The following is a 27,017-nucleotide window of genomic DNA, read 5'->3' as shown; positions in this document are numbered from 1 at the left end:
CTTATCACCATAGATCCTGCATCTGACGAAGGACGGCGATACAGTCGGTGACCCATATTGCAGCACCGGACTGAGCCCCCCGAGGTCCAAATGAGGAGCAGAAGGAGGAAGAACATGAAAAACGAAATCAGTACTGCGAGGGATGCTATCACCCACTGATACAAGGGAACGGATCTGATGAGAGTTTACCAAGGCCAGTTGGACTGGGACTGAAAGAGGACGTGATCTAACCAGACTCTCCGAATTTGGCCGGATTCTCTGACTGTGGCTGACCCGAAGTCTTTCTGAAAAGCCATTGACTATGACACTGGGACCTGTTTCCTCTACATATAATGGATTTTGGGGATCCAGTCTGTTTGGACACTCACCTTCCTGGACCTGGAGGGAGGGGGAAGGAACTGGAACTTCCCACAGGGCAGGAAACCCTGACTGCCCTGGGGACGAAGAGGGAGGAGGAGGGGGAGTAGGGGGAGTGGGAGGGTGTTGGGAGGGGGGGTGGAAATGGAAACTTTTATAATTTAATAAAATTTACTAAAAAAAAAAAAAATGTTTGAAGCATTTTACCCAGTTCCCCAGAGTTCTAAGAAGGTACTGTTGCCCACAGAGATAATGAATTTAAAAGAAGTCTCCCCCGATTTGCTTCATTTTCCCTAAATTCATTCTTTTCAGATCTCTAGGCTTAGATCACTTAAAACACCATTAGCTACTTTGTCCAAAGCTTTGTTCTGGTCCAATTTTTAGAAATGGGTCAGGTGCTGGAATGATGGCTTAGTTGTAAAAGTGCTTTCTACACATGAACAAGGACCTGAGTTTGGATCCCCAGCACACTGAACTAATCCCTGAAGATTTAAGATTGCTGCTTCAACTTTACTAATTAGCCTGTCTTGCCCAAGGCCATAGAGTGCACAAACACGCAGTGACTGATTCCAATGTCCTATCTCAAGAGCTTCTTCAGGCAGTCAATTTGAAACCTAAACTTCAAGATCCACTTCATAAATGGCTTCTTAGAGGCGGTACAACATAATGGCTTCTGAGAAGAGCCCCAGGGTCTACAGACTTATAGCAAATCATTAAATGCCGAGGAAGTAGGCACTGAGCTCTGAAGCCAAGGGATTTCTTTGGATGCCAGCAATCTGTTCCAAAATAATCTAAAAGTGTCCTTTCAAGTACTAAGCTAGTTACTTCAATTTCCTCTCTGAATCTGACTCATACCTAAAAATCAGTTTTCAGTTGAATACCCAGTTCTTTGAATTTCTAATTATACTGTATGACCTCTCCTTATTTTCTTTCCCAGATGCTAAAATTTAAAACTATTTTTATACTTACTCTAACATTTGGGTATCGTCTTGCGTCATTAATAAAATATATGGGAAATTATTTCTGGGAGGAAAGGAGTCTATCATCTTTATATCCCCTGCAGTAGCTTGTTCAAAGACACATCAACATTGAATGAATTTGCTTTGAGTCTTGGCAGGTCTAACCTATCAAGCTTGTTCAGGTCTATTTAACTCTGCTTATTTGTCTGACGGTTGTCACATTGGTCAGACTAATGGCAGTAAGATCCAGCAGTTGCTTCATATTCATAGTACATTCCTAAAGCTTATTGGGAAACTTCTGTTCACCAGGCACTCAAGGACATAGGATGATAAGCTTCATCTCAGCATAAACTTCCATGATCACCAAGGCACTAAGGTAAGAAACTACAACATGGCACATCACATACCATTTACTACAAACTCAGGGTATTACAAATAAGTCCCTTTGCTTGATTTCTTCTGGTAAAGCATGTCACAGAACTTCAAAATCTATTCTATTTGAAATCCTTAAGTAATTCTCACCAAATAACAAAAAAGTAAAAAAAAAAATCCTCAAGTATGAATTTGAAATTGTTCTAGCTAAATCACCTTGGCTTCCTAGTTCGCCCTACAAGAAAAGTACCCACCCCAAAGCAGGAACTTAGCATTGCACAAATGATCAAAAACCAAGACAAAAGTATGCAGTTGCAAAATGGCCATTTATTGCCTACAGGGAAAGGAAAAGTGGGAGAAGGGGAAAGTACACAGGTGCAAGGAAACAAGCATATATTTAGCCCTATACATCATGTGTGAGCAGTACCCAATCTCCAAAATGGAAAAAAAAAATATTTTGTCATCTGACATAATAGTTAAGGTTCTTAAGCACCTCCCTTCTGAGCTGCCACAAGATTTAAAAGGCAGGACTGCTTTGTTTAGTCAATGTTCACATTAATGAAAAAGAATACCACCACCCAACTGTGTCCTTTTTCACACACATCTTCTATAGTGTCTACTATGAAAAACATCTCAGCTAAGCGGTTCGGTCAAGATCCAGACCTTATCAACTGTTTAATAAATAGAAAAATAAAGCAGCTGGTGATTTTATCAGAGAATGAGAGTAGAACCATCTTCTCCAGTGATGACAAGAGTTAAATGTCAAGAAAATCACAGAACCAGTCTATCAAACATTAATTATTAGTAAGCTACAATTACATGGCACTTCATTGAATCCTCTAATAAAGAAAAAGCTTAGATTGTAAATGATTATCAGAATATGTTCATTTAGTGCTTGACTTTTTCTTAAAAATAAATACACAACTTGAAACAGTAGAATTTGCTTAGAATGGTATTAATAGAAATAACCAAGTATTCATGGGGAAATTACTAAAACATTTTGCGTAGTTTCAGGATCATGTGCTTTGCTTTTACACCATTGTAAGAGTTACAAAAACTACTATATAGGACACAGAATAACTCAAGTGTATGCAAAATAATAAATTAGTCAACTTAATGCCAGGAAATAAAAATAAATAATTCCTTCCCTAGTCAAATGGTAAACTGAGTGGAAAGGTCCATGGACAACTACTTGGCACTTACAAAGTTGAAAATAAGATACAACTTAATCTCTGGTGAATATAATCAAATAGCCTGGCCTTTCCAAAGAGAAAAAAAATGTACTTATTTTTTATTTTAAAAAAAAGGAAAAAAAAAACAAAAGCAAAACATGCTACCCCACTTCAGAGACAGCAGAGCTAATAAGCATTTGCCCTCCTTGAAATACTTCATATATTCCGACTGAACCCGACACCTCAGCTTCTCCTGGATGATAGAACTGTTTGCATTTGGGCAACTGTATGAATGCCCATAGTGCACTTCTCAGTGCTGCTGGTGTTTAAGAAATCTGCCACACAACACTGAACAATTCCAGATCCAGTGTGCAGGAACAGCCATCCAAACCCCTCTCAAAAGATGGCAGAGCACCGCTCAGGAATTTCAAGGTAAGGGAATATACTTTTAGCAAATTAAGCACAGAGAAATGACAGTAGTTTCTGGATAAGGAGCAATCCACACACTGCATCACTTACCGCATTAAAGTTGAAACAGTAGCAGGACACTAAGTCTGTCTGGTAAGAAGCAAAGTCATTGTTTGGCACACCAATGCTGAGCCAATATTCTGAGTTCAAGTAACTACACACAAATTAAACAAATGTGGCACACTGAACAACTGATAGCTAAAAAAATACGTCAGTGCTCTAACGAGCAAGCAATAATCGTTTTTTGGAGGGCTACCATGAGTCCTATACTTTTAGAAGTGACAAGGAAATTAAATTCAGGGCACTTGCTGATGAAAATAACCAGTAATAGGTGCCAAATGATACCTTTTAAAATATTCTGAAAAGTGAATATACCATGCTACCATGCCAAGAGGCATATGATTTCTGATGACAAACTTCTAATTCCAGTTCAGTGCTATTCATTTTATAGGCTGTGCCATAAAAATCAACATTTAATAGGCATGCCCTTAATTCATATCCTTTGAAAGTTATCTTACTTCAGTTTTTCCTTTGGATCTAAGAATAAACCAAGTTTAGCGTAAACCAAGTTAAACCAAACTTATGCCAAAAAAAATAATATTATTACTTATATTACTAAAACATTTTGGGAAGCTGTTTCTTCCTACAGGCCTTTAACTGAGACATTTACAGGAATGCATTTAGTTAAAGTAAGAAGCACACATGTTCTTCCTTATCAGTGTCCTTAACAGGTTCCTGACGTTTTTCTGTTTCTCTTCCCATTCTCCTCTCCAAGGGTTTTCTTTTATCTTTTAAGCATTTAGTTGACAATTATGAAAGATGCTTTTGGCATCCTGTTCTTAAACAGGCTATAACTTTGGTAAATGAGATTAAAGATGTAGTAGCATTTACTTGTGTTTGAAATTAAATTTGGGAATTGCAGTGCAATTACAGAATTAAAATTATCCAGAGCAATCACAGACATAAATGTTCTCTTCTGTCTATAAACTCAAAACTTCAGTTGAAGTTCCTGATTTAGAAAAATAAGTTTAACTTCTCTACTTAATTTATCTACTTCTAATAGACAAAAGTCATACAAATATGATACAAACCAAACGGAAATTTGGTAAACAAATCTTTTAACACATTAGAAAGGTGTTACTTTGGGTTTTATGTGGATAGAGAAGAAAAAAAACTTACAAAATGACAGCTCACATTTCAGTCAAAACGTGTTACTTTGAATAAGTGACAGAGATTTTGCTTGCTATAGGACCATTATTGTTATACAATTTATGGGATTTTTTTGTTTGTGTGACTGAAGCTACCAACCAGTTAGTATACTTTGCAAAGCTATTAAAAACATTTCAGAAACAGAGAATATAAAAGATTAAAGTTTAAATCAGTATTGGAACACAGTCAACTTTCAACACTAGGAAATCTAGTTTTGCGTTAGAAATGAAGCTCTGTGCTCCTGGCTCTTTCAATACACGCACTCAACCTATTTCTCCTTGTGCTTTCCCTTCCCTTTGCTATCTGCTATTGAGTGTACAGGTGGTTTATGTGATTTTTATGAATTCTTGGAAATAGAATGCAGACTTAAAATTTCACCTATTGACAAGACATACACAGGAGACAGAATTTTTAAATGGAGCCTAATTTTGTCCATGTTCTGGGTTTAATGCGCCACACCTTCAATTTTAACATAATCTGCCACAGATTCAAGTGATATGAGTCTTCGATAGTTTTCAGCTTTCTCCCTTCTCAGTGATATATGACTTTAAGACCAAAAAAAAAGTTTCATATTTCTACAATTTTAACACTAAAACACAGTGGCTTTTGAAATACATTCACAAAGGATGCTTATTAGTAAAATTGAATATCTGCTTATGGATATCAGAAATGTAATTTGAAAATAAAGAGATTGGAAGAAGGCAAATGGGAGGGTGGGGGAAGCTGGTCTCAGAACCCATTGTGCCATACCTGACTTTAACATGTGATATTCAAATGAATGTTCACACGCCTTACATCAAATAAATCAAACAAAAATATTTAGCTATGTTGTACAAAATTTTTTTTACATAAAACACCATAAATCTTGAACAGATCTACTGTATCTGAATTCTAAAAAGTTGCCTACAGAATGGTGCTGGGATTCTGTTCTCTGCTTGCTTTAGGCAGTGCTGTTGCTTAAAAGTTGACACCAGGCACAATATTGTAAAACAAAGTCAACAAGCAAGGAGCAGTAAGTGGATTTGAGTCTTTTCCAGATGTCAGTCCTGAGGATGCTGCAATATTCCCCATCAAAGTGTGTAAAGCTGTGAGGAGGGTACTGATGCTTGACAGTGGGTGACTTGACATGCACTTGTATGACTGTTATAATGGCAAACAGTGCAGTTTCCCCTTCCTCAAACAACACCGTTTTAATAAACTTAACACTCCAGTTCTTAAGAAAATTACCAGAAATCATATTTAACAGTTAAAAAAATACATAGCACAATCTAAAAATGCCCAAATTTTCTTTTATCATCAGATAAAATATGCAGCAGCCCAATGGCATAAAGCTTATTAACTTATTCTGAGAACTAGAAAGTATATGAGCATATATGATTCATTTTCACTGAATATATATTATGTCATTAAATTGTCCTTTGGGCTTCTCACTGCCAAAGTTCCAAATGGCATGCATTTAGCAAGACAATGCTGAGGATAGCAGCATTTCTGATCATCTGAACTGGCAGCTCAAAACTAGATACCACTCCTTTTACAAAGGGAACAAAGGGGAAACAGTGTGTGAAATTTAGGCAAGAGGCTAAAGGGAAACCGTGCACATGAAATTTGGGTTACCATGCCCTAGGTGTGTGCCACCCAAAACAAAACACAATCACCTACCTCAACAGAGCTACTACCAACATTTACGAAAACCACATTAAAATACACAGGATAATGAATGGTTTGAAAGAGTGCATTTGGAAGCAGAGAGACCCAATTACACACCTTCTTGCAACAGAGTGCCTCAATCATACACAAAATAAACTTAAGCTGTTTACAATGTTTCCCAATTTTTTATTTTCCCCTCTACATTTAACTATTAAAAAAGATTTTTATTAATAAATGGGCTCCTCTGTGGTTCATATACAATCATAAGTGAACTTTAAATTTCATTTTATACAAACATCTCAAAAAATATCGGGAGTGAAGTATGGTAGGAAATATTGCTCACATTGCTAATTAACATGCGTCTATGAAAGAAGAATGTTCTGTTAGTGCATATACCTCCAGAGCAGAAAACCCATCCGAAACAAAAGATCTAAAACTAAACATACAGTAGCTGATTACAAAAAAAGGTAATGTCCACAAAATTAAGTTTTTCATGCTATTCTACTTTCCAGTACTATGCTTCAGATAATCAATTTGCATGGCTAGATGTTGGATGTTTGAGGTATATAAGAAGGGATACCTGAACACTGAGGAAATCTGTCATCAAGGGTTTCTTCTACTTGTTTTTTTTTAATTCAGGTACTTTAACATTTTTTAAAATAATATTTTATTTACATCAAACTTTGTTGAACTACAATGACATTCCAATTACAATCGATGACAACGCCTCTGTCACTAGGCACTTTTAAAAGGGAATTTAGGCTTTACAGAGCTCTTCTGGATGCAATCCTGTGTGATATTACATCATCCCACCACCCTCATCCCACTAAAATTACCCTTTGGGGAAATATTATTTTATATAGCCTGATCAGTAAACTATGGAAGAAATTAGTATAAAATAACCACAGGAAATGTATTATTTAAGACTAATAAAACAGCCTAAGATGTCAGGTTTGAAAGAGGAGACAATTTGTATATATTTAAAACTAATTAAATAATTTAAATTTGACTTGTACTTTATATATTAGTGAGACACAAATATAGGCTATTTCTTTTAAAATTTCATTCACATAATGGAAAATTTCTTTTTTATTAAAAATATCACATTTTGATACTAGAAACAGTAAAGTGCATGAAAAGTTTAAAATATAAATTTCAGAAAACTCTTATAGCAGCAAAAAAGCAGAATAAAGAAAAACTTAAAAACACAGACACAACCTTTTTCAATGTTACTGTGCCATAATTAACATCAAGCAGCCAACTAATTTTCTCCCCACAAAATGGTTATTTATGCTTTCTGCCTCTCAAGTCAGATTTTAAGTTGCCCCTCCTGGCCAACAACAACAAAAGGGGGGTTGGTTTCCAATACATCTAGAGGCATCAAACTTTGGGAACAAACCAGTAGCTCAATTCAAACCTAGACAGATATGGCAACAAAGACTAAAAGCATATGATGGCCATTTGGCAGCTAGAGTCAGAAAAAAAAAAAAAATGATCCAAAGTTTTCGACTACTTCCCCAAATCTGTCTCCATTGTTACCTCAAAAAAAAAAAAAAATTACAAACAAACCAGCCATTGCCATTTAAATTACTTTGGAAAACATGTGTAACATTATATGGCTTTCCCTTTTTGAAACTTTGACCAGGGGCTTTTTAAAATTCAGAAATCTTCCTTAAACATTAAAACTGCAGTGGTGAAGACAATATGGATCATATCTTTTTCCAGTACAACCAGACAGCAAAGAAGAGTGGGCATGAAAAATGACAAATATTAGATACTAATTTTGTGGGCATCCTAAAAATACCAAATTCTACTTTCAATGTATGGCAGTATATATCTGCTATTTCCTTTTAAACGAACTGGAGAGACAGGCTTAGAGTTAATACTTCTAAAAAGATTATAACAGGCAGACCAAAAAGGAAAAATGGGGGGGAGGGGGGGATTCCTCAAACAAAACAACCAGCATTTGGCCAACAAACTGTCACAAACTATGCTTGACTTTGAAAGCATGTTGTACAATTATTTTCATTTTTCAAATTATCTTGTTATGGCTAGTGACTATATCACATTTAATGTACAAATCAAGCAAATTTAAGTGCTTTGTTATTGTGCAAATGACCTGGGAGCCAAAAATCAGCTTGTTATAAAGGAAACCAGAAACTCAAAAAGTTTTTCCTATAAGGCATGCCATAATTCAATTGAAAATCTTGTATTTGGAGTTTGTAAAAATCACTTCTTATAAAAATGATTGGCTTATTTGAAATCATTCCACAGAATATATTTGTTTTTAGAGAATAACATTGGTGTTGGGCCTCAGATTAGTGATTTACCATTTGTGAATGCTGTTTTCTAATATAATAGGAAAAAAGAAATCCAATTTTAAAGTATATTAAACGTTTGGATAAACAGACGATAATACTTTGGTTCCAGCCCTAGTGCCAAATGATATCAATATGCACAAAACATACAAAGTTTTATAGCAAACACATAATGAAAGGAACCTGAAGCAGCAGCTTAAGGATGGCCATACTTCACTCCTACATACTTTGATTTACAACTGTACAGGTCCATAGCAACAGATCCCCGTCTTGGCGGGGCTGTACTCCACTACCTCCGATTAGGCAAGTGAACACCATTGACAAGAGGCAGGAGTGGAGGGTGAAGTTCAAGTTGTGTTAACAGTGAGAAGTGGTCTGAAGGGATGTGAGGGTGTGGACACCCAGTGATGTTGTTCTCAACCAGCCATTGAGGATCTAAAGGCCCCAGGACACCAAGCACGTTCATATGAGTCTTGGAATAGAAAATGTAGTCAATCACACCCTGGGAAGAGAATAAGGGTAACAGGGAGGAGAAAGAAAAAATATGTTTAGAAAATGAGAAAAATGCCATAAAAAGAACAAGAACAATCCTTAATTTGGAAAAGCTAAATAGCTAAGTAATCTGTATTCCTGGTGCCTGTTATCCTAACTGTATATTAAGCAAGGCTCTAATCTTCAATGGGTTATTACATGAATAAAGGTGGTTCAATAAAGAAACATAGCATGGTTTAGTAAATCTAACACATATGCAAGCTACTATACAGCTAACTGTCCTAATTTGCTTAGTTTAAAATATTCATTTCTACAAATCCTGGCACTACAGAAAAGTATCAGTTAGTAAAAACAGACACATGAAGACAAAAACCTGTATACATAACATCTGTTCTATTTCCGAAGCTAGATGATTTGATTTGTTTGATTAACAGAATAGCAAAACTAATGTGTCTCCACTGTCCCAGGCCGTACATAGATTCCACCTAATCTAATGTTTACATATATCAGGAGAGCCCACAATCAAGCAGAAAGAAATATTTCTACATGTGAAATCCATTCATCCATGCATTTAATGTAGCAAGGACTTGATATATATAAAACCCAGCTAGGCCGAAATCAACATCTCCCTTCCTCACCCTATCAAGTGCTGGATTACAGTATGTGTGCCACAACGCATAATGCATGAAGGATATGGTAAGAAACATTTTTTATGTGATTCTAGACTAAGGTAGATGGCTTAAACTTATATGCCATTTTTTTCTTAATTTATAGTTCACAGACAAGTAAAAAGTAAGCTTTCAAAAACTAAGGAAGAAATAAAATTTTCTCTTACCCTACTCACAGACCAAGACAATAATAATAGTTATCTAATTACTGCACACTTATTTTGGGGAACTTTATTTACAGATTTTCTGAGATATGCTGGCAAATGTTTTATATATCATTATTACAAAGACAAGATTCAAACTATAATAAACTATGTATCACAAAGTATAGAAGTGTATCTTTCAACTGCAAAAACCAGTAATATGTTAGAGCTGGCAATTGTCAAATTTAATGGTACCATTCTCAACAATATGAACAAAAGTTAGATTAGAAAAAGTACTTAACCCATGGAAAACACTACAAATCAAGGCTTATGTCCCCTAGAAAGTTAGTTCTTTAATATTTTACTGCATATCATCATGTATGAGTTATCAAAACAATACAATCTACCAATGAATAGTTATCTAACAGTAAAACTACATTAACTTCTAAGCTGTTTTAGTTCTCATTCATAACTATGAAAGCTAACTAATATTAACATAGAGGTTTTTCTCCTTCCTACTTTTGCTTAGAAAGGAGTAAACAAACCTCAAAAATTAAAAAGGGAAACTAGGTATAGTGGTGCCCACCTTTAATCTTTCATCCCAGGAGGTAAAAGCAGGTGGATCTCTTGAGTTCAAAGCCAGCCTGATCTACAAGGTGAGCTAAAGGTCAGTCAGGGCGTTACAGAGAAACCTATCTCAAAAAACTAAACAAACAAACAGAAAAGTGAACAAAATAGGAACGGGTTATTGAAGATGTGAATGAACCTATTTAATAATTTTCCTTTTGTATTATACTATAACTTCTCTAGGCTTTATATACTAAAAATCTTTCTACATCTACGTATGGATATTTCGGATAGAAGACATGCAATTCATTCTGGAGATGGCAGAAAGCAAGACAGAGGTAAAAAGAAGAGCTACAAGCATGGAAACGCTCAGAAAACAGGCAAAGGGAAGTGAATGCCCAGAGTCACTGCCATCAGTCTTCCAACGAGTATCTCATCCTGAACATGAACAACAGGCTCCCTAATTTCTAAGACTTCCTTTTCCTTTTAAAAACTAATTCCATACCCATGGGAATATACTAATAGGACTACGTGGATAAGACTGACATTAAGCACAACCTGTAACTCCACCCCTACAAGAAACTTGGGAAATTATAGATATTCAAAAAAATTTTGACTTAATACTATATAAATTCATTACAGGTGAGTTTAGCCATAGCTATATTAAGTGCTTAAGTTCTTGATAAGCACAGGTGATGGTAAACAGGTGAGAATTAACTGTATTAATATATACCCAAGTTCTGCCAACAGTGACTGACATAGTAAAAAATTTAGAAATATCACCTATTATCACTAATATCTAAAATGTAAACAAATAAAATCTGAAAAAGAATTTAAATGATATCAATAATAAACACAAAACCCAACAAAATTTCCTTTTTAGTTGCATATACAAACCAGACATTTTTGTGACTGGATTTTGTGTATTTGTTTTTTCATGTGTACATATATTTTGCCTGCATGTATGTCTGTGGAACATTTGGGTGCCTGACACTGACAGAGGTCAGAAGATAGTGTCAAATACCCTACAAGTTGCCAGATGAGTGCTGGAAATCAAACTAAGGTCCGCTGAAAGAACAGCTAGTGCAACCTCTCTAGGTCTGCAAACTCTTAATCATATGGCTTTACATTTGAAATAGTTCATATGCCACCCAGAGACTGCTACTTACTTTGAAATCAAAAGTGTAATTGGTATAAGGCATCAAGTTATTTTCATAGGCGCTCTTAAGTTGGAAGCCATGTGTGATTCTCCCTTCTGAGCTTCCATTCTTTCCACTACAGCTGAAGTTCATAAGACACTCATTGTACCTTAGTTCCTTGAAGTCTTTATGGTTGTCAGCTACTCCTCCATTGCTTAAATATTCCACAACACCTAGCATAATAAAGAAAGGAACACTGCATTTTAATATTTAGTAGAAAGTTTTATTAAGCCTTATTTACTCTACAGATACACCAAAACTAGGGAGGCTTGGTTAAGTCCTATGACACTCTTAGTAGGGCTTGGTGGTACATATCTTTAATCCTAGTACCCAAAAAGCAGAAAGGCAGACTGATTTCTCTGAGTTCCAGGACAGCTTGGTCTACATAGAGAGCTCTAGGCAAGCCAGGCATGTATAATGAGATCCTGTATTGGAAACAGACAAAAGTGTTCCTGTTGCTGGTTTCTTAAAAAATTAAACATCAGCAATTTCATGTAACAACCACACTGAAATGCATTTGTCAATTTCAGAACAAATCAGGACCATCCGGGTATACTGTCAATCTTAGTGGTTCTTTGGGTTTAGATGACTTTTAGAACCTAGACAGCATTTACCAGAAGTCTTGACCGTGTTTTTCTAATATTACTTGAACCACTATCTTCTGGTAGTTTGAATGTAATTGGTCCACATAATCTAAGAAGTGGCACAATTAAGAGGTGTGGCTTTGCTGGAGTGGGCATGTCCTTGTTGGAGGAAGTGAAGGTGGGCTTTGAGGTTTCCTATGTTCAGGGTACTGTCCAGTGTCCCAGTCAACTTCCTTTAGCCTACATATCAAGTTGTAGTCAGTATCCTATCTGCCTATATGCTGCCATGTTCCCCACTATGATGATAATGGACTAAACCTCTGAAACTGTAAGCAAGTCACCCCAACTAAATGTTTTACTTTGTAACACTTGCCATGGTCATGGTGACTCTTCAGAGCAATAAAAGCCCTAAGACATATCTCTTTAGCAGTAGTCACAATAATCAACCTCATTAGGGATATATAAAAAAGAATGTTAGATTTTTCATTCTCAACAATTCAATACTCAGAGTTAACTCGGAAGTATCATTATTTATTTATAATTATTATTTTCTATGTATGAGTGTTCTGTTTGCAAGTCTGTGCACCACATGCATGCCTGGTGCCCTATAGGCTAGAAGTTCTGTCAGGTTTCCGGGAATTAAGATTACTGATGGTTTTAAGTCACTGTGTGGGCTCTAGGAATCAAACCATGGCCTTCTGGGAGAACAGTCAGTGCTCTTAACCACTAAGCCCTCTCTCCAGTGCACACCCCCCATTATTTGTCTGACAACTATGATGAACATTTTGAATTTAAATATTATATGCCAGAGACCAAAAGTATTTGTGTGTCTAAAAAGTTGAAAAGAGTAGCAGCTTCAAAGTTTCTACCGAATTCACAAACATGAAAGTCTTACTCTTGTGTTAGTTAGCAATAATATTAAATTCATTTATTAGTAATTAAGAATGACAGCAAACCATGAAGTAAAATGAATAATTCAAAAGGAAATGCAACTTATCTAGCAGTTACGATTATGCTAGACAAACAATTTAATGAGGTCAATAAAATGATTACTCCCAGATTGAATAACATGTATAGCACCTAAAAAACAGAACCAGGATCCAACCCTGCTTTGAGCCAGTGAACTATGGTAACAATGATACTAGTAGTTATTATAAATGGTTTCAAGAAATCATATGAAATAATACAAGAAAAACCTGCAGTTTTAGAGAGTTTAAATAATTATTTTTGTAAAAGAATAAGAAAGAGGGATGTGGGCTGGAGAGACAGCTCAGTAAAGTGATTGCTATGTAGGCATTGGAGCCTGAGTTCATGCTTCAAAACTCAGGAAAATATAACTGAGTATAGTAGAGAGCTCTTGTAATACCAGTGCTGAGGATGTACAGGCAGACAAATCACTGGGGCTCACTGGCAAGCTAGCATACCCTACTTGGTGATCCCTAGGCTGGTAGAGACGTAGTATGACAAATAAGGTGATCAGCACCCAAGGAGTGCGTGAGCACATATGTACAAACATACCACCATGTATTCATGCATATACACGTGGGAGAATGAGAGAGGCAGAGGAAAGAAAGAAGGCGCTAGTTGGTCTAGGGGTCAAAATCAAATATTTGCAAAGATTTCAGCATTTAATTAAAATGAACAAGATATTTTCTTAGGTTAGTATTTATAAATTCCAAGTAAAGGTATTTATTTTATGTCTGCTATTGAGTGACTATTCTGACTATGCTGATGACAGCTGGGGACATAATTCAGTGGTAGAATGCTTGCCTAACAAGCAACAATCTTGAGTTTAATCTCTACGGGGATGTGGATTAAATACCTTAATAATAATATGTAATATTTAGAATATGTTTTGCTAATAGTACAAGACTTTTATATTATACTCTTTTGTTTTGCATTTGAAATCTAGAATCTACAATGGAGAACTCAGTCTTACAAAGATGAAATTCAGACATAAATTAGTCCAGTGGTGTGATACACAATCTTATTAGAATTTTGATTATTCTTCTATACCTAGTAGTAAGTACAGAAAGATCACTGGAAACTTGCCAAGATTATTAAGTGAGACAGCTATCCATAATGAATGTTCTCTAAGGAGTGCCCTCCTCTCCCTTCTCTGGTGAACTCTTTGCCTCAGGAGGCTGATCTTGCATGGATGCAAATCCTACCCTATCCCTGTATCTTCTAGCTGGACTTGGTTAGTGGGTAGCACTGGCAGGTCAGAGCAGAGTGAGAGAGGGGTATCTCTTCCCATGGCTTCCTTCTTATTATAATCTAGAAAGCATTGATTCTATCATTCAATTCCAAGCAATCACTTCAATTATTGGCCCTCTTCTATACTTCCACATTCTGATGACAGCTCCCACCATCTTTCCAGTTAAGAGTAGGAGTGGTAAAGTACAAAAGCAATCATTTTGCTTCATTTAAGCTTGCCCACTCCTTTGGAATTGGTTTCCTTATTAAACTTTTTTCAATTAGTTACTATTTCACCCCACCCCCTGAAATTTGAACAAACATGTTTCTTAATTTAGAGGAAAAACCCTGTTAGGAGATAGGTGGCCTTTCAACCAGGATTAAAAACAAAATTGAAGGCAAGGAAAATATGATGTTGTAAATACCTGAATCTGGCAATGAGTTAAGATCTGCACATAGCACCAGCGGGATGGAATTAGGATCTGCAGTTGGGCTGCCAGGCCTACTTGAGGCTTTCTCCAGAATGTTTTTAACCTCTGACACAAACATCATGGTCTGAATAAGTTTCACATCGGAATACTCTGGGTCCCAATGCATGTGGGCATTTGCCACTATAAGAAGCTGTTTGTCTGCAGCATGAATCGGCTTCATACCTAAATTTAAACATAAAAAAGAAAATGTAGAAAGTTATGTGTATGTTTTCTTTAAAGAGTAGTACCTTAAAAGTCTTCTGGAAAAGATCCATTGCTACTTCTTTGCTCTTTTCTATAAATTTATATTGATTTTAATCTCAAACTTATCTGAGAAGCTAAAAGGTAATTCTGGAAACCGTGGTATTATGTTAACATATTGTAACTATGGAATACACCTGGTCTATTACAGATTTCTGTTACAACCTTAGTGAACTAAAGGTAGTTTTATATTTTTCAAACAGACCCTGTGGGGCCCCAAAGTCTGAAATATTTTCTATCTAGATCATAACAGAACAGCTTTGCTGACTCTAGCTGTATATGCTTACACTATACATTATGTCATAATATAATAGGTATTTGAGTTACAGTACTTTTCATCTACTGAGTTTAGTTTAAGCAAGCAAGTTATTTTAATTTTAACTAAATTAAAATTAAATGATATGTATCAGCGTGTGAGGGTGTACACGAATCAGTGGCTGTAGAGATCAGGACAAGGATATTTGATCTCTTGGAGCTGAAATTAAATTAAAGGGAGCTGTGAACCACTCAATGTAGGTGCTGGGAACCAAATTCTAGTCCTCTGGAAAAACAATGCATGCTGTTAACTGCAAAGCCATCTCTACAGCACCAAGCAAGCACTTTTAAGTGCCTCTTAATTAGCACAATAAACTAATGAAAGATGTTTCCAGTTGAATTAACCAATAATTTCTTGCCACTTCACATTTCTTGCATTTCACAAGCTGAATGGTGAAAGGTCAGTAAGAAAAATCAGCTACATTGTATGAACCTATAGAAAATGAAATAAGAAAGCAAATCTGCTATCCAGATAAATTCCCAAAAAGAAGTAAACACAAAATCTTACATTAAAGGCTGACTTTGTTTAATGATCAATAAACTGACGAACTGTAGAAAGAAGAAATCTGACAAAATATATAGTCTGAATAATTCAAACTAGTACTCAAGACAGTCTTTTATTCCACAGGCAGCACAGGAATAGAAGTGCAATGATGTGGTCTTACCACCACCTTGTTCTTGCCTGAAACATTAATAAGTAATAAAGTGCTCCGAGGCAGGCAGGAGAGAGGCTAACAAAAGATCTTGATAATGCCAAGTACACAATGAATTTCTGACTCTCAGGGAAGCTATATAAATAATCTAAAACCCTGGAAGTAACACATAGATAAAAGATGTCATTCTCACCCTAACAAAGCCTTGAGATTGAACAAAGAAAATAAATAAAACAAGCCAACTATTTAACCTTAAAAACAAAGGGTTCATAATCATGAAACTAAAGCTATACTGGAGAGGACTAAGTCACTGTAATTTCTAATTCAGCATAACTAAAACACCCCTATTTCAAAAAACTTTCTCAATTAATAGTATGTTAAAAGGCAGGTATTACCTTGTAAGTAAAAATAATGATAGAAACTATAGACTATGTCAGGAAATCATGCGAAATAAATGATAATTTATATAATTAATATTATTTTCTTATTCGTTTCCATCAACAGTTCTCAAAAGAAAATAATCTTGTAATAAATAAGGTTTTGTTCTTTTGTTGTGAGATAAGGAAGTCAAGAATCTTTAACGCTGTTTAGAAAACACTCACCTGTTCCGAAGAGCTCCTTGTGGACCTCCAAGACCACAGCCACGCCAATGTTATCTTTTGTCATCACTCGGTTCAGCATTGCTTCGGAGCCATCTGAATTCGCCATTGCTACCTGGTTGAATTCCACTGTATGCTTCTGCACCAATGTAAATCTAAAAGGCACACATATTTAGATGACTTAGGCAGTTATACTGCCATGAAAAGCCATTAAAAGTGGAGTGGACATGAGTACAGACACTGATAATCTCTTTCACTTTCTAGCTTCAAAAGGCCATGTGATATAATTCTGGAAATAAGAAATATGATTTTTATAAACACTTTATGGAGGTCACATCTAAAAAAGATGAAATATATATCCCCTTCATCATTTTATGTCTTTTCCCCTTCTAGCTAGTACCTAAAGGACTAATATCCAAGTGTGAACCAAGCAGATGGGTAAAAGCCAATCTTGTAAGGATGGGGAAACAGCTGAGCCAGTTCTATTTCTAGACTGCCTGATGTAGGTGAAAATTCATTTGTTTAAGCTACTGTTTAGACTGCCTGACATTTAAAGGTGCACACCATCTTAACTGAGTCACCAACTTAAAGAGAATAAAATCTATCTGGCCCATTTGCAGATTATTTTTTATTCTGTATCAAGATAATTGTCAAGAAAATGCAGGAATACAACTTTTTTTCCTTAGCTAAAAATTATCATATTTGATTAGTTCTTTTTATTGAAAGACTGTAATTATGTGTAAGTGTTCAGAAAAATAGATTGTGCTATAAAAAGAAATGGCTCTCTGTGATGTGTGATGATGGCTTCATACTACAGCATTTTCTTTCCTTAGTGACAAACTTTAAGTATAATAGAATGATAGAATAAAAATCTAATGCTAACATTTAAGAACTATAAATTTGGTGAAGCCAACTGTACTGGTTGTCTTATCAGTTGGGTACAAGCGACACTTAACTGGAAAGAGCTTCAATTTAAAAGGAAAAAAAAAGCTATCAGGTTGCCTGTTGGCAAGTTGATGTGCGAGGACCCAGCTCACTGGGAGCATGTCACCCTTGGCAGGTGCTACTGGATGCTATACAAAAACAAACTGAGTAAGCCATAGAGTGCAAGCCAGTAAGCAGTGTTCCTTCATGTTTCCTGCTTCAGTTCCTGCCTCAAGTTTCCTGTCCTGACTTTGTCTAGTGATGAATGGTCACTTGTAAGGGTAAGAGGGTAAGATAAAATAAAACCCCTGCTCTAAATTGCTTTCAATCATGGTCTTTATCAATAAACAGAGGCAGCTAAGTAGATTGCAGATAAATAGCACTTGCTGCTCTTCCAAACGAACTGAGTTTGATTCCAACATGCACATCAGACACAACACAACCAACTATAACCCTAATTCCAGGGGACCTGATATCCCCTTCTGGCTTCCAAGGGCACTCAACATACATAACATTGACACATACACATAAATAAAAATAAGAGGCAAGCACAGTGCCATGTGTCTTTAATCTCAGCTCTTGGGAGGCAGAAACAGGTGGCTATCTCTAAATTCAAAACTAGCCTGTCCTACACAGGCAGTTCCAGACCAGTCAATGCTACATAGTGAAACTGAGTCTCTAAATAAATATAATACAATCTTCTTATATTTTATAACACTAATAACACAACCACCTATGTTGCTACCCACCACCATATACCAAATATGTTCCTTGTAGCTTTTACTTTCTGGTGCACAGAATGCAATACAGGAAACATTTCTGAAATATAGCATTCTTCCTTTCTTCTATTAGAATTTTTCTTTCAAACTAACACGCACTGGTTTATAGTTATTTTCTAGTTATTTAATAAAGCTAACAATCTTTGGCAATAAATAAATTCTTAAGCCTTTCATTTTTTTCAGTATTTAAAATTCACTTAATATTTATATTCTGATTGGTATACTCTGCTTTATAAGCATTATTCCTGATGCTATTTATCATATAAGAATTTTTCTGGGGGCTGGAGAGATGGCTCAGAGGTTAAGAGCATTGCCTGCTCTTCCAAAGGTCCTGAGTTCAATTCCCAGCAACCACATGGTGGCTCACAACCATCTGTAATAAGGTCTGGTGCCCTCTTCTGGCCTGCAGGCATACACACAGACAAAATATTGTATACATAATAAATAAATAAATAAATTTAAAAAAAAAAAGAATTTTTCTGTATGTTCCCCCTATTGAAGATTTTAAGCAAAAGTTCAAATGGGTATACAAAAGTACATACATAATCAAGAATGATCTGACTAAAATACCAAAACTATAATAAAACAGCATTTAAAAACCTTATATATTTGAGAAAGATTATGACAAATGTCTCATGTGCAGGAGAACATGTTCAAAACAAGCCTTCAAACAAGCAACAATTTCTTAACATTGTGCAGTCTAGAAGTAACATGGTATGTTACCATTTGAGGAGTCTAAAGCTAGAAAGACAACAATGAACAAGAACTGTGAGTAACTGAAACAACAGGATTTACATTATTAATCTTCCCCAAATTTATCTGTAAGCGAAAAGAACACCGAATACCATCGAGAAGACAGTATGAACCAGAGAGATGGCTCTGTGTGGTAAAGGTCCTTGCTCCAAAACCCGATAATCTACACCACAGAGGAAGGGGAGAATGGGCTCCTGCCAGCTAATAACTTCTACACACAGGGTGCAGAGTCAGCAGTGTGTGTGCTGACATCAACCACCCACATGCATTCAAATGAAGAAATATGAATAGAGGAGGAGCAGAAGGGGGAGAAAGAAAGTATGGAACCAAAAGTTAACTACTATCTTCCTTTCTGTATCATTCCTCTGTAAATTTCTTAAAAGTATATTCAGCATGAAATATACAAAAGACGACCTTGAGTCTTACCAACTATCAGCATGTAAGAAAACTTAGTAAATGCAAACTTACAGACTACAAATAAATACGGAAGAAACATAAGGCAAACACCACTCTGTGTCTGCATAGCATTTAATGTTTTGGTTTATTTGGGTTTTTGAGACATGGTCTTTGTAGAATTGCCAGGCCTGGAACTTACTATGTAGACCAGGTTGATCCCAAACTAACAGATTTACTAGCTCTGCCTCATAAGTGCTGAGAACTCTTGAAGGCATTTCTTTACCCTTTATTAATTTAACGCCCATAATGATAGTAGATAAAACAATTTTTATTAACTCACATTTGAAAAGTAGAACTTTGGCATAAAACCATTTTACATCCCAACTTTATACTATTTTAAAGATTATTTCTATTTATGTGTATGTGTGTGTGCCTATGTGAGTTTATGTGTACCACGAGTGCACAGTGTCTATAGAGACCAAAGGGCATCAATCCTCTGGAACTGGTGGTTGTAGGCTGCATAACATGGGAGCTGGGAAATAAAGCCAGGTACTCTGCAACTCCAGAGGCACTCTTAACATGAGCCGCTTATCCAGCTCCACATTTAATTGATGGCAAATTAGCACTAGGAGTCAGAAATCAAGACTTCATTAAAAAAATTCAAAATCACAGATTAATAAAGGCAATCAAAAATAATCAATAACCCAGAGGTCAATGAGAATAATTACAAGAAAGTTTAACAGTTTGGAGTGGCACTGCAACTTCTGAATGCCCGTTTTTCAAGAAAAAAAAAAACTATAATTAATAATACAAAAAGAAAATAATATAAAAAGAAAAAAAGCACCTGGCCTTTCTTAGATAACATCTAGAGGCTACGTCATTTGGAAAAATTGCCATTGAATTAAATTTGACATTTATTAGCAGGGTTCATAGAAAAATTTCCTTGAAGTACTGTGATATATGAGAACAGTAACATGTCTAATAACGCCAAGCTGTTTTCCCACCTAGTCTTTCCTTCTCCTTCTTGCACTACACTCTTCCTTTCCTACACTGTCTAGATAAAAACCTACTTTTATGCAGTTCTCTCTCTCTCTCTCTCACTCTCTCTCTCTCTTTCTCTCACACACACACACACACACACTTCACATATAAAATGCACATATGTGTTTGCCTACTATAGGTCATATTTGACATAAAAGACAAAGCAAAACTCACTTCTGGCATTTGATCAATCAAAATTTGATTTTCTGGTATTTTTAACTATTAAGAACAATGATATTATGATAATGCCTAAAAGGTACTGCCAAATCTTGAGGTCCTGATGAGCACTGTCAAATTAAAACTAGGTGTAATTACAGTGTGACTCAATAGTCAGCAACCACCTCCCATTTTAAAGTCACTAGAATGTTTCCTTGTATTCTAATTCTCTACATGTCTATAACCTGTGTCCTAGCTTTTACAAAAAATACTCCATTCTTTCACTAAATGGATATTTTGATAAAAACTACTGTCTTCACTGATTTAAGAGACTCTAAAAATGTTTATGGAATCAAAATACTCTTCCACATTTATCACTTTTATTTTGTTCATTTTGTAAACAACATAAAATGTTTCTTACAAGGTAAAATAAACGAAGAAATAGATCTGAAAGGGTAAATAACTTACTCAAGATTATGCAACTAATTAAATAGCAAATAAGTGATTTCCGAGTCATTTCACTATTACCACTTCTTCCATGAAGGGATTAGAAAATAAAAGTGGGGACCCTGAAGTCTCACCCCCAGACAAAGATCTACAGTCAACTACGAAATGTTAAAAGCAAGAGAAACAGTCTTCCTGAAGACTGAGCCACTGAACTGGTTATCCTATACCAAGTGCTCAGTCCTGAAATTATATATGCATAAGTAACACTAAACAGACTCAGCAGGTTCTATTTAAACATTTATGTGCCTATGTGTCTACACACGTGATAGTAAAAATTAAAGAAAGAGGCTAGAAGTTTGAGAGGAGTAGGGAAGAGGGAAGACATGGAAAGACTTGGTGGAAATGATGTAAATTTTAATAATAAAAATATTGGGGCACCCAAAAAAGTGGGGTCCTTGGATAGTTAGCAAATAGTTTAATAACTATTTGCTAACTAGTTTAATAGTTATATAAATATATAACTATTAAACTATATAATATAGTTAATATATTAAACTATATAATAGTTTAATGTGACAGTGTGTCACATTCTAAAAGTCTTCACTGTTATGAGTCCATGATACTATACTATTTAGGAAGGACAAAGCTGAGGATGGAAAGAAAAAGAATGCAAGAAAATAATCTCTGTGCATTCATTTTTAAAAACAGTTCATGGTGCTTTTAAGAATGAATCTGCTACTATCCAAAGGTTAAAGTTTCCTATATTGCAATTATGTGTTATTTCAAATTGAGAACCACCTCTAGTAAACTATCAAGGAATTTAAATTTCTCCATTCAGGCTGTAATGGGAATGATTTTTTAAAAAGGTTCTTCTACATTAACTGTAAAGCAGTAAGAGGAAATGGTGCAGTGGCACACACTGTAGTCACACTTGAATAGTGAACTCAAGGCTAAATAAAGACCCTGTCTAGGAAGACAGAGATCAGGAGAGGAAGAGAACTGGGTAAAAAAAAAGGGGGGGGGCAGGGATAGAGGAAAGCAGGCAGATTGGAAAATAACTTGATGTTAATGAAACATTCTACTGTTACCACATAGTATTTAAGTTTACGTCAAAAAAATTTTTCTACGAACATTGGTAATAAAGGTCAATTCAAGCATTTTTCCAAATGAGGTATGCTTGTAAGAAGCAAAAGTAATACCAGAGTGGAAACAAAAAGCCAAAAGATTGTATTGTTATAGAAGTTGATGGTGTGAACTATGAAGGGAGAGATATGATGCAGCATTGCTCAAGGAACCTGTCTGCCTATGTCTTGATTTCATGATCCATGTTAAAAAAAAAAAAAGGAAATGGATATCTACCTGGGTTACTTTAAAAGTTTAAACAAGACAATCCATATTAATAATTAGAAAGGGCTTTTTATCTAATAAAATATAATTTTCAAAAAATAAGGAACTATATACATTTTGGTATTAAGTATTACAGAGTCCTACATGCTTACCTAAATGAGCTCATGTTTACTAAAAACTCATGGAAAAGACAAGAAACCAGGTACATACAAGTGAGAAGTGGGCCAAATATCTTCCAAGTTCACTGATTTTGTTCACATAAAAATAGTATATATGATGGAAAGATGAGTTTTTAGAAAAATAAAACTGTTTTATTTTGTTATAATGGGGATTAAGCAGGAAAATACTAGACAATATGCATATGGCTATCGTCTATGTAGGTAACTGTCAGTGTACCAAATACAAAGTGCTAAATATGGAATTCACCTCTCTCACTTCCACACATTTTCTCTTTTACTAACTGATGTTAATCTTTTAACTCCCCACATCCAAAATCATATGCTTCACTTGTCCTCTTTATCCATATAACTACAACTTTCATATATTATATACACATACTATATATGTATACATATGTGTATGTATGTATAATGGTCTATATTCCTATCTTTTCCTGTTATATTTAAGTCCTAATGAGATTAGGAATTACTCATGCTTAGTACAGACTTGTCACAAAAAAGTTCAATTAAGTATTTAGTAAGTAATTAAATAGATATATGAATTAAGTTAAAAATGATGAACAGGTTCATTATATAAATGAAATCTCAGAAAGAAATCCATATCAGTTATTATTAGTAGATACAAATTCACTTCACATATAACTAAGGTTTTACTTTATGAAAATCTTAAAAACTGTATTCAAATCTATCTCAAAGTTTTAATCTGCCAATAAAAATGTAAAGAATAATACAACAAATATCTTCATTTCCAGTATATTTCCTAAGAAAAACAGTTTTAACTTTTATAACTTGCAATCTCTAGCTTCACCTTTTTTAGAGTCTCACTAATGGCTACTGTAGATGTGAGAAAGTTAAAGTCATTAAGGGTACATCCCTGTGCTTTGTTTTCCTGACTTACTTTTCCGTTTTGAAGAATATTGCACAACCATCAACATGCTTTCTTTCCTGCTCAGACATGATTTTGGCACGCGACTTTGGAGAAAAAAATCCATCATATCCACGATCCTTCAATGCGGGCAGAAAGAGAGTGAAGTATTGCTCTGTTTCCACTTCCTTAGATGAAAAAAAAATTATTATATACATGACAGAGTGAAAGAATGATTAAGACATAAAAGTATTCTGGATGAGTAAGAGGTGATTAAGATAAAGCACTTCAAGTAACATATCATCCAACCATCTTATTGTATCACTGGCAGTTGCATTTGACATGACCATTTTAAACATGAAAACACAAGAAAGATGGCATGATCTTTTTATGTTCACAGTACTAATTAATAATTGGAATAGGAATAATTTTCAGCTTTCCTGACTCCCAAATTAGATTAATATATTTCACTTCCTCAACACTCGTAATTAAACAAACATATATAATGGGTTATGTGGTAGAAAAGATTCAATCTTTCATGTAAAGAAAAAAGATTACTAATTCTCTTAAACTGTGGTGGAAAGCAGTGATACTTGGAGTGCGAATGATAGACTCAACAACAACAAAAAAAAACTAAGCTTTCAGAAAATTTTAGAAATAGCAATTATAAAATGTTCTACTAACTTAATAATTAAGTTAGACTTTATTCTTTGATTCACAGACCATTTTTTTTATAAAAAAAACCTTTTCAAATGAGATAATCAAATGTGAAAGTGATGATACTGATATAAAGGTGCTCTTAATAACAGTGTGATTTTATAGTGGAAATCTGTAAGTGACTGTCCTACAGTAGGAACTGTACTCCTGTGACTGTCCTACAGTAGGAGCTGTACTCCTGTAAGTGACTGTCCTACAGTAGGAGCTGTACTCCTGTGACTGTCCTACAGTAGGAACTGTACTCCTGTGACTGTCCTACAGTAGGAGCTGTACTCCTGTGACTGTAATACAGTAGGAACTGTATTCTTAAAATTATACTCATACTCACATACTCAAGAATTGGAGTAACATGAAAAATGCATTAAGTGAAGAAACAAAATATGCCAATCAATGATAGTATAATCTCATTTAATTAAAAAAAACTTATGTCAACTAAATGAAAACGATAATAAAAAAGTATACCAAAAATACTCCAGAGTTATCGACATATTAGTTCTTGGATGTGCAGCAGTGTGTTTTCCTTAGTTATACTTCCAAATTTTTCAACTTTCCTAGAATATTTTATAATACGCTTTTACAAATGTTTTTGTAGATTCTGATCTTTCAAAGTACATTTTACTTACAAAGGCACCTGCATGCGGCCACTATAAACACTAAAGCAAAAGCTACACAGTGAACCACATTCTAACTTCATTTGCTTTCTTCTCCTCAATTCTGGCTGTTCTTCCTGTTTACAAGAACATTTCATTCTAAAGATTTTTCTTTGTTATATTTCAGGTAACGTAAAACACAAAACAAAGAAACAAAACTACTAAGCTTTTTTATTTTTAAAAATTGTTTCTTTGGTTATTCTTTTTTGAGAAAGGGTTTCTCTATGTAGCCATGGCTGAACTAGGGCCTACCATGTAATTAAAACCACCAACAAACAAAAACAAAGAGTAAGTCATCATTTTTCTTTCCAGCATATACTGAAAATGTATAAAATACAATAATTTTAAAACATCTTTAAGAAATGGCAGCTATTTGAGGTGATGGGGATGAAAAAGCCTGATTTAGTCATAACACACTGTAAAGATATATTAAAATACAATGTCATATCTAATAAGTGCTAATTTATTGTCAGTTCAAAAACTTCAAAACAAAAACATTTGATATGCTTTGAAAATAATAAAATTACTAAAAAACTAGTCAAATATTTTGAGCTAATTACTAGTCAAATATTAAAAAGGAATTTAAATCTCAAAAGAATATGTATGTCTTCTTCAGTAAAATTCAATAAATACAGAATTATTAAGTAGAAGACTTTAAAGCATTCCTCTCCAATTCAAAGCGGTGTAACTTGTACAATTGGGCCCTTCTTCAAGTGGACCACCTACCAAGAGATCTGAGCCCTTAACATGTCTTTTAAGTAATTGAAAGGAATTTTTAAATTTTTTTGAGAAATCAATAGGTATAAAAAAATGGAATAAGATAGACCTGTGTGAATGAACTAGAAAAAAAGAAAATTAGGTAAGTCTAAATTTTTAAAATAGTTTATAAAGGCCAATTTTTTTATTGTGCAATTTTTTAATATTTTACTTTAATGAACATGTTTAAGAAAACTCTTTCTTCTGAACTCAACTCTAAGTAAAACTTATATTCTGAAAGACTAGTAATCTTTTTGCAATTTTCTCTATCAGTACTTCCGATAAATTGTCCATAGGAGAATTGTTAACATGGATAAGAGGCAAGATTAATTTCAGAAAACAATACACGAAAATAAATGCATGTGTATCCTCGGTAAGCAAGATAGTTACACTGTGGAAATCTCTTAATTTATATTAAAATTATCCCTTTTTAAATGAAAGGAACTATTTTTTTTTGAGTTTTGCCTTGAACATAGGCTATCTCCCAAAGAAAGGCTCTTCTACTATTTTTAGTTCACCTTCAAGTTAAATACAATTTAATTTCTATAGTGTTACCTGAAGACTAATGATATCTGCGTCCCAGTTAACAATTTCTTCCATAATTCCCTTTTTCCTGTATTCCCAGTTTAATGCCCAGGACGGGCAATAGCCATATAGCTGCCGGGTAGCGTATTTATCACATAACACATTGTAACACATAACCGTGAATGATGCTAAGAAGCAGAAGAAAAAAAACAGACAAAAGGGAGGAAATTAGGCAACTTTTTGTTAATAAGTATCAAGAATATACCGGCATAAGCACACAAATACAGTTTATATATAATTACGGCAAAATGCCAAAAGTAAATTCTGATAAAGTATTTTCCTTTGTTTCACTTGGAATGCAGGATTTCTCATAGAAGTAAGATCTTCTATGATATTTATGTTCACCTAAGTTAAAGAAAATTTCACTTAAGTTTTATCTGATGATTTCACTCAAGTAGATTACAGCAATGTTTGTTTAATAAATAGTCTGGACTTAACTATCTAGATTCAAAATTTTAGAAAAATTTAATAAATTCAAAATTTAATAAGAGTATTGCTTGCATGTTCTACTGAAAAAGAGGGTTTAGTTTAATTATAACAAAAACAAATTTTAGTTTCATTATATTTAAAGGGCTCTAATTTCATTACTTCTTATCAAAATATTGATGTTAATATTTTGAAGGGCTATTACTGCCACAAATCTAAGTTAGAAAGGTGTGAACTAACAAAACTTAGACATAAGAGAATTCTTTTTGCCAATCTAATGTTCAGTTCTGAAATAAAATTATCATTTTAAAAGATTCTGAATTACTTAAAAGAAAAACTGTAAGCAA

At 34.6% G+C, this 27,017-nt stretch overlaps 1 protein-coding gene across 7 annotated transcripts in view; it reads right to left on the bottom strand.

Moving 5' to 3' along the window:
- Positions 1–1,995: 1,995 nt before the first annotated feature.
- Positions 1,996–27,017, bottom strand: part of Cnot6l (CCR4-NOT transcription complex subunit 6 like) — an 81,515-nt gene continuing 56,493 nt past the window's right edge. For all 7 annotated transcript variants that reach the window (XM_048426117.3, XM_087908853.1, XM_085691603.2 and 4 more), the window contains 6 exons: positions 26,215–26,372; positions 23,570–23,724; positions 16,653–16,804; positions 14,777–15,004; positions 11,542–11,744; positions 1,996–9,004 (listed from right to left, as the gene is read on the bottom strand). In XM_048426117.3, coding sequence (XP_048282074.1) covers positions 8,792–9,004; positions 11,542–11,744; positions 14,777–15,004; positions 16,653–16,804; positions 23,570–23,724; positions 26,215–26,372 — 1,109 coding nt within the window. In that variant the 3' untranslated portion in view covers positions 1,996–8,791. The remainder of the gene's footprint in view (positions 9,005–11,541; positions 11,745–14,776; positions 15,005–16,652; positions 16,805–23,569; positions 23,725–26,214; positions 26,373–27,017) is intronic.

Source organism: Myodes glareolus, chromosome 8 (genome assembly GCF_982192425.1).
Source record: "Myodes glareolus chromosome 8, mMyoGla1.1, whole genome shotgun sequence".
Lineage (NCBI taxonomy): Eukaryota > Metazoa > Chordata > Mammalia > Rodentia > Cricetidae > Myodes > Myodes glareolus.
The sequence above is the reverse complement of the archived record's forward strand: the minus strand, read 5'-3'. Positions and strand labels throughout refer to the sequence as shown.